Below are 9,558 nucleotides of genomic sequence, written 5' to 3' on the forward strand. Positions count from 1 at the left end.
GCCGTTTTAAAATCACGTGTTCAAAATGCTTTCCATCCATTGCGATGAACAGTAGAATGCGGTATTAGATGGAATTCACAGCAGAAATGAGCATCCCTCGGGGAATATTTTCAATTGATGTCTTGATACGCTTCTTCAGGTCATCGAGGCTTGCTGGCTTCGTTTTGAAAACTCCCCAGAGTAAGGTATTCAGTGGTTACAAATCGGGCGATCTTGGAGACCACGCTGTTGCCCCCCCCCCCCCCCCCCCGCCCAATCCATTGCTTTGGAAAGGTGCTCTCCAGGAATGCACCACTGAACGAAACAAAATGTGGCGGGGCTTCGTCACTGAAACCACTTTTTTTTCAACCCGGCCAATGGTAGCTCTGAGACAAATTCAGAGCCGGCGCCGTGTAGGAGACAGTCTGTGTACTTTTTTCCAGTGAGGTTTCCGTCGATGAAGTGTAGGGACCGACCATACGGCCGTCATAAATGCCACAGCAAACATTTGCTGACCATCTTACTTGGTGCTTGTGCTGGCGTAGCCAATGAGGGTTCTGGTCGCACAAACAATGCGCATTGTGCAAGTTGATATTGGAATCCCTGAAAAATTGGGCCTCGTCTGTCCAAAGCACTTTGTGCAGGAATTCGGGGTCTGCATCACATTTAATAAGGCGCAAGTTGCAAAAATCGAGCCGTTTCCGAAAGTTATTTTGGTGTCAGTTCCTGGCGAAGACACAGATGATAGGAGTGGTAGACGTGCCTTGATAGCGACCTCCAAACTCATGCCGGGCTGGCTCCGTACGCTTTGGTGATTTCCCTGAAACTTGCGTCTGACCTGTCAGAAACGTACGCGAGGACATCAATGTCGAAATCGTCGATTGCGCTCCCTGGTCTCTTCCTTTTCTGAACAAGAACTGATCCAGTAGACATAAATCGATTAAATATCGATATCAACGTGGGACGAGTCAACACACGACGACCAGGATGTTAGGCAGCATACAGTCTGGATGCCAGCTCCGCGTCCATTTGCGCATCCACACAAGTGATCACAATGTCCACATTCTCGGCATTGGAGTATTAGAGTTGCGCTGGCGCACCCGTTCCCAAAATTCACGCAATGCGGCGTGACGTATTGATCACTTCCACACATTAAAGTGATTTGAAACACTGGCACTGCAATGGCGTTTTCACACGTGCACCTCCAAGACAAGCACCTGAAATGCAAGCCTATGTGCTCTGTTGGGAAAATGAAGCTAACACACGCTAACACAACCGCAAGAAGAACTGCCCGATAGCACACAGCCACTGCCGCGCAAGGCCTCCTTGCCACGCTGACATAGCTGACAAGGCAGACGTGGTTCCTGATCCGCAGCGATTATAAGAAAACAGATCAACCTAGTGAGTAAGTGAATTCATGATGACGCACAAAAACGAGCCCGTCGGACACACACACACACACACACACACACACACACACACACACACACACACACACACACACACACACACACACACACACACACACACACACACACACACACACACACACACACACACACACACACACACACACACACACACACACACACACACACACACACACACACACACACACACACACACACACACACACACACACACACACACACACACACACGCACGCACACGCACACGCGCACGCGCACGCACACACACGCACACACACACACACACACACACACACACACACACACACACACACACACACACACACACACACACACACACACACACACACACACACACACACACACACACACACACACACACACACACACACACACACACACACACACACACACCTGCAGATACGCCCATCAGGGCTCTCAAAATCGATCGACGTTCCCGTAACTGAGGATGACTATAATTTTCCTTACTCCGAGCGATGAAGCAGTCGATAACGCCGGCCGTGGTCTACGCTGAGCGCCGAGATTCTCTAGTGAAGAAAGTTAGCACACGTTTTTCGAAATGGGCGCTGCATTCACTACGAGACGTCACCAGCGGTCGCTTCGCTTGCGCCATACGTCCGTCGCTCCTCGTGCACTCAGTTTCGGTCGCGTGCGGGAGAAAGCGTCGGATTTCTTCGCGCTGCAGGGCTCTAGAAATTGAGTTTTTCTTCGTTTCAAAAATTGATTTGACATCGTCTTGTTCACGGCATCAAACTCCCAATTGGGACTAACCACCCAACTACGGTAATTAAAACGTTAATTAGCAGGTTTTGCTAATTACTGGCTAATTAGAGGGGTTTTGCAGCATATTGCGTCCGTCGGAGAAGAGAGTGTGATTCTACACCTATTTCCGTGCTCTACTGAACCCAATATTTTGAGGATTTTTCGAAAGTGTTCGCTGAAACACCCGGTATATTTACTTGCACAGTCTACTACCTATGATCAACTTGGTTATTTATTGCTCGCCGCAAAAGATGCTTTAATATACGTCCGTCTATAACTTATTGATTGCCTTTTCTTGCGTGAAAATCCCCTTCCTCGAAGAGAGGTCGCTTCGCTACTTTGCATTTGGAAGTAAAGGTGAGCATGAAAACAAAACCAGTTTGTTTTGTGTAGCACGCTTAGTAAGTTGCAATCACGTGCTTCTTGTTTAGAGGCCATTCAATTCAATGCCAATTCATAATGCTGTCGTAACGAAATTTGCCGCGTTTGTCGGGCAAGTCGCCAGCGCCGGTGTTAGGCAGGTGTATTTTGCGTATGCCATTCAACGTCCCTCTTCTGTTCGGCAATAACGTTGAAATGCTTTCAATTCCTGAACCACGTGTTTTTTTTTTATTGTATTTAGGCAACTGAGTTTTTCCGCCTTCTGTCCACTAGGTTGAATCCAGCCGTGACAGGCATCCTCAGAAAGGTCGACCATGACATTATTCTCTCGAGCTACCTCATTCCGGCAAAGGTAGGCGGGTTTTAAAACCTACTTAGATTGCATCGGGGCTCTCTTCCTTTCGCAAGTGCATTTCTCCCGCATGTGTCGCAGGTGTATCTGTCGTACTGATTTAGGCATGACGGATGAGGACACATCATTGCAACTTGCCGCTAACAAAGAATGCGTGTCGGTATAGTTAGTCGCTCGGTCCGTCATGGCAGCAACTCGCATTAGTCGTTAAATTCCTTTACAGTGTCCTCTAGTCTTATATGCGTCAATTTAAATGCCATGTCTAGCACCAGTGTACGTAATTCTGAAGACAGACCGTCGTGAGGAGTGTCGGAATAAAATAGGTTACACGAATGAAAATTTGTGGTATACGCGCTGAGGACTTCGTTAAAGCGTGGGTTTTTCATGCTCATTTTGCTGCGCGGCAAGCAGTGCAGGATGCACATAAGCAGCCGCGTACGTAAATGCTCTTAGCATCACAAAACGTGTAGCATTACTTAGTACTCCACACGATACCGATTTTATTCTCATTGTAAAGTCATTAGCAGTTAATAGCAACGGCTCAGCAGTAGCTGAGGGAATGGTAGCGTCCTAGCAGATATCGTTGAGACAAGCGCAGTATCTGGAACTGCATCAAGCTCAGAGTAGCTATATAACAACCTCCAAAACTTCTACCGAGTGTTCGCGAATGTTTATCCTGTCATAGACTCTCCAACATCATACCTATCATGGTATACTCGGTAAAAAATGTCCTTGCAAATGCGTTCTCAGTTAAGGCTGTTCCTCTTCCGACTACAAAAAAACAATACTTCTTCAAAGGTATCTAGGAGTTTGGCACCGCCTAAATCTACACCAATTAGTGCAACGCCTTTATTGCACAGTAAACACAATTATTTTGTTATTTGCCAAAGCATAATCCACATAATAGGTGTTCTTCTCTCCCAATACCAAAGCAAATGCGTTGCCTGCATAATCACCTATTACCTGAAGCAAGTCATGCAAAAGCCCTTTCAGCAGTGCCGCTAAGAAGACCATTGCCACCATTCCACAAAAAAAAATAGATCTAGCTAGAGAAACTTACTTGCATTCAGTTTCTGTACGTAAATGCAAGCTAGCCGACTACGTGTTGAGCCTCTTTTAACGCTCTATAGAGCCTTATAGTAACAAACTTATACAACTCATTGAATTTAGTGGTACCTGCGTTTTTGTTGGCATGTGTTTAGTGACCACAAATAGTAGCCTACCAATGGTAATGAAAGGAAAAAAAAACATAATAGCTACATTTTGGCAGAACTCACATGTGGGGCGGATACTAGCGGCCTAATAAAAAGGTCAGAAATTAAATTGAGGACAGCCTAGGCTGCAAAGGAAAGGAGGATGACAGTGGTAACGTTAACAGAAACAAATAGGAGAGAGTAAGTTTGGAAACAAGCGCAAGCTCTTTATATCATAGCCTAAACCGATAAGAAAATGCGCATTTCCAGGGTATGTAACCTGAACAGCGCACATCTGATGGTTCCTTCTGATTACGGTGTCGATTCCTATAGAGGGAACTAATCATTAATGTAACAGACAATGGGAGATTAGGAAGTTAGAGGGTACTGGCGTTTCTACCACGCAGATGGGGCGCCTCAGTTGAACAAATATGATGGTGTTGCGGAGGGCTGCTCCTAGGGTGAGCCTATGTAGAATCGCGCTTCTATGTAAATACTGCCACGGCACGCGCTTGTTTGTCAATAGTGGCAGCGTCATGAGATGCAAATATTCAATTTTCGCGAAGGTGTAAAAGGAATGAACGAGCAACACGAAAAAAAATGAGACTCTCAGGCGCTTCAAAGCCGCCGGCGTGCTAGGGGGGCGTGCCTGCTTTGAAGAGAATTGAATATCCATGAACTCGACGATAAGACTTGTACAACGAGCGGATATGACAAATCCAGGAGGCTAAGTAGGCATAACAGAGAGACTGCCAGTTTTTCATACTGCTTCGCAGAACATCAGCTGAAAAATTTCCTAGCCAATGTTGCTAAAAATTTAATTGATAACGCATTACCTTCATGCGATTTTCGGTGATCATTAAATTTATTAGCCATCAGATACTCAAGATATTACTATACATTTATAAACGAGAGCACTGGTGCAAAGCGAGGACAATGGGGTCACATTATTTCTCATTCTTTTCTTGTAGATTAAATGCGCTTTGTACCGTTGGTTTGTTCTTAAGCAGTAGATAGAAGACATGTAATGAATTTAGGCAGCTACGGAGCACCAGTTTTCGTTCGATCTTATGCTATTCTTTCAATGCGCCCATCTGTGGGATTGATTGCGGTGACAGCGGGAACATGGCACAATGAAGGTGCACAAAAGCAACATAATAAAATACAAATCTAGGAGAAACTTCATATAGATCACTCTTTTATACCAGCCAATATACCACTCTCTTCCACTCACCCTCTTTCGTGGATACCAAGACATCACCGTGCACACAAGCAACAAGGCCCGTTTTTACAGCGACAGTGCTGCACATGGCCCTTCGCGCTGGAAATGTGCTGGCTAGTCTTGTGTCCCCAGCGATGTTTTATTACAGCCACATGTATTTACATGGGCCTTTTGAGTCTGGGGAAATCATCCTGCGAGATATATACTTATATATAAATAGGCTGGGTGCCTAATAAAAACTGCTCTCTCGTGGACCCGCAAGCAAGTGTTCAACTGCAGTTTGCAAACAACGTTTAATCATGATCTCTGAAGCTCAAGCGATTACGCTTGGGTCTCTCCCACGCGATTACAACGCAAACATTCATGTGAGAGTGCTCGTAATGTAGGTTTTTACAGCAAAACTAACAACATTGCCCGGATTTTCGGTGGACAACTCAGGCAACGGAAAAAACGACGCTGTTCCGCTCGCGTCGATTCTTCTTGGACTAATTTGTCGTGCCACCGGAATATATATGATGTCGATCTTGAAAATCGCCAATAGGGTGGCCGCAACTTGCGCAGGAAAGTGTTCACCGGAGGTTAGTGCGAGCGGCCTTCTTCCTGTAGCGGCTGTAGTTTGACTGTTGATGAGTATTATTGTGACGTGTTTCTTTTGTGATGGTTTCTTGCACTCAGTGCAGTAGCAGCCGTAAAGTGGTCGTAATCATTTATTTATCCTTAAGGGCCCCTGATGCGGCATTGTTTCCTCACTGTAGACGACATTGTTCCTGCAAAATCTGGTGGCCAGCAGACTGCACGAGCACTTCAGCGAACCCGAGGCTTTCCGTCCTGAGAGATGGATCCCGGGTGAACCAACCACACAAGGATGGGTTCACAACACTTTCGCTTCATTGCCGTACGGCTTTGGCAAGAGGAGCTGCCTTGGCCGGCGGATAGCCGATCTAGAGCTCTGCATACTCCTTGCCAAGGTATTGACAAGTGAGCGTTTAAAACGTACATAGCGCAAGCGTTATTCATCAATCTAAGAAATGGAAACAACGGATGCAGTACGACAGGTACGCTTTGTCCGCAACATAACCAAAAGCAATTAAAAGCCACAGCCATGGAATTGAAATAAGCTTGTCAGTCAAAGGTATGAGCTCTAGCATACAGTTCTTTCAAGGATAGAGCTTGCTGCTGTGAGAAAAAGTAGAAAAATCTGCCTATAAGCATCAGGGCTACGTAAATCCTGCATCGAGGCTTCTTGGCTTTTTCTAACGCTGATGGCTGCATGTCTATTGCGGTACGCGTGTATAATTTAACTTTCCAAAGAAAAATATGGGGGGAGGGGAGGCTATGACAGACTCCGTATAGTTGAGGACTCCAAGTTAACTTTGAACACCTGAGATTTTTCGTTATCTAGTTAAGCAGTAATCGAGTTATCTAACTCGATTACTGCTTTCTTTTCGGCGAAAGTGCTTTAAAATGTGTTGCACTCGTACATTGCGAAGACTGCTCATACCACTCCTGGCGCCGTGGTGCACCGGTTAAGCGATGCACCACCGCTCCGAAAAATGGCCGTTTCAAATACCGCCACCGATTGGGCTTGTGAGACCCGGGCTGCTCCTCCCGAGCTCCCATATTCCTCATTTTTAGCACTGTTACTTCTTCGCAAGGGTGTCTTTACCTCGTCCAGGCCCCCAGGCCACAAGGTACCGTGACCTCTCCCGACCAATCATTATTTTATTTAAACGTGCCACGGTGGGCAGGTGGCACCGTGGTAGGTTGGCAACCTGCTTTTTCGTCACACAGACGGATGGACGGACGCCGGTTTTTCCCGCCAACAGAATCTGTTATGCTATCGTATTTAAAAAAAATGCAGACAAAAGGTGTAAATGAACTACATAATCCACGTGCAAGGGACAGAAGTACGAAATTATAACAAGTGAAAGGTGGTTTGTGCACAAATAGGTCAGGGGAAAGAGTTCACGGCGGGCGACACAAAACGGCGAGCAGGACAGCGGACAGCGCCGACGGCCAGATCAAAAAACAAGCGATCTCGTGCAGCGCGGCGACGCTTCGCCTTTTACCGGCGCCTCGCCTTCATCGGCGCTTGGTCAATGAGCAGGCGCAGCCGTCATGGTTCGCTACACAATGCAAACACCGCGCTTGCAACTCAGAACACTAATTCAACAAGAAATACGCCGATATCAGCTCTACCAACAACAAAAGCATAATCGCTAAAGGTGATAACGCAGCATAATTGGTGTTAACAGTTAGGCTATTCCTGATTTAAGTGATCTCTTGAATGATGATAAGAATAACGCTGTTCTAATTGTAGGAGGAAGGGACTACAACAGGTTTATGACCGCGAACTCAACTGCTAGTTTTCTGTTTTTGGTGCGAGCTTTCTTCAGCTTTCTGCAGTACATTTTTGATGAAAATGTTGCAGTATGACTCTAAAACAGAATCTCTGGAGAGTTGGTAACCGATTGAGCGCTTGTCCCGGTGTGCTCTCCTTTATATGCGTCTCAATTCGCGCGGTTGGTAATCAATTGTAGTATTAGAATCGCACAGTTGGTCTCTGGATAGTAAATACAGAAGGTCGGGATTGATTGTCATATGTCATTATAAAGGTCCTAGATATTAGTTTAAAAGCTCGGTAACTACGAGGATGCTTTATTGGTTAAAATTATGTGATTTTCGTGTGAGTTATGAAGTTCACCGAACTATTTAATTCCCTAGCTCCGCAACACACCGTTGTTCTGCAGAATTCCGACTAGATATGTGAGTGGTTGTGAGGACAAGCCAACACAAGATGTTTTACATTGGCGCATGGGCAACAGCGGTCAGACCAAGAGCAAATAGCAGTCCCGCTGAGACCCCGCCTTGATTACCACCTTAATGGCTCCGAGGGTTTTGAGTCATACAGCTGTGAGGAAAGAATCTTTACGTAGCTAGGACGCCAGCGCTATGTGCTGAAAGTGAATAATCTTTACGTAGCTCGTACGCCAGCACTTTGTGTAAGCCGTCCAACTGTCATAGCCACTCGACACGATGTGCGCATGACGCATGCATATTTAGAAAGTACAATACGTTGTTCCGTCAGAAAAAAAAGGAATAATCAGCCTTGGAGACGCTGTATAGAGCAATGGCCTTTGGCATCGTAGAACACCGCAATTATGTTGAAAACACTTGCACAGATACGGCTTCCATATCACATCTATGCATTGATTATAGAATTTTTAAAAGCCGTTCGTGGATTACATTTATTTTCAGTATGCACATTGCGCTTCTGCCGCAAAACCAAACAACAGCCAAAGCAGATATCAAGCTTAGATCCCTGTGAGAACTTCACGCTGAAATAACTTCGTTCAGCCACAACCATTTATTTATTTTCACTATTTCTAAAAATAGTTATTTTCAATAACACTACCACCTGCGTCAATACAACGGCGTGAGATCAACCTGCTAGGCCCACAGGCTTATTAGCCATAACCACAGCCCTGTAGTCGTCATTTTATATTGCATTTTAAAATGGCGCTCCACCCACTTCTGCAAAAACGTTCGCTAGCAAGCAAGCCCCCGTGCTATGCCTTCTGTGATGTCGTGTCCTGTATCTGCACTGGTTTTGTAGTACTAAACCTTCTCCACTGCGGTAGTGTCCCCTCTACCCATCAAAACGATTTCAAGCAGTAGTTACCACGAAATTTCTTCGCAGCCAGGGTCTCCCCCCCCCCCCTCCCCAGAGAGGGAAGGGGGTAACATAACGCAGGTAAATGTAACCTGCGTGCGACTATCATTTGTAAAAGAGAGCTTCGATCAGCATTGCCTTAGAGCCAAAAATTTTAATTTTTGGATTTTTGTTTCTCTGAGCAGGTTCTACTGAGGTACCGCGTCGAGCACCACTACAAAGACGTCCAATTCCATGAAATGATGTACAACATCCCGAGAGGACCGACTAGGCTTCACTTCAGAAGCTTAAACGCTGCAACCAACTGTGAATAAATACCTTAAGATATCCCCAGACGAGAGTGCGTCTCCTTTGCATCAAGCTGTGGTGACACATATAACGGCGTGTAAGGCATCGATGGAAACCCGCGGCTTTGATAGGACCATCCGTCATGTTGTTGCTGTCCCAGCGCTTCGAAACGGCGATTTCTTCAATCATCCCCGTCGTGTGTGCTGGCATGAAGCGCGCAAGGCGAGGCAGGCATTTACCAGCCAAGGCCGCGACAG

At 46.0% G+C, this 9,558-nt stretch overlaps 1 protein-coding gene across 1 annotated transcript in view; it reads left to right on the plus strand.

Annotated features, from left to right (window-relative positions):
* Positions 1-9,341, plus strand: part of LOC144095350 (uncharacterized) — a 62,472-nt gene extending 53,131 nt beyond the window's left edge. Inside the window, exons 17-19 of the mRNA XM_077629114.1 lie at positions 2,847-2,925; positions 6,096-6,308; positions 9,199-9,341. Coding sequence (XP_077485240.1) covers positions 2,847-2,925; positions 6,096-6,308; positions 9,199-9,327 — 421 coding nt within the window. The 3' untranslated portion in view covers positions 9,328-9,341. The remainder of the gene's footprint in view (positions 1-2,846; positions 2,926-6,095; positions 6,309-9,198) is intronic.
* The last annotated feature ends 217 nt before the right edge of the window (positions 9,342-9,558 follow it).

Source organism: Amblyomma americanum, chromosome 6 (assembly GCF_052857255.1).
Source record: "Amblyomma americanum isolate KBUSLIRL-KWMA chromosome 6, ASM5285725v1, whole genome shotgun sequence".
NCBI classification, from domain to species: Eukaryota; Metazoa; Arthropoda; class Arachnida; order Ixodida; family Ixodidae; genus Amblyomma; species Amblyomma americanum.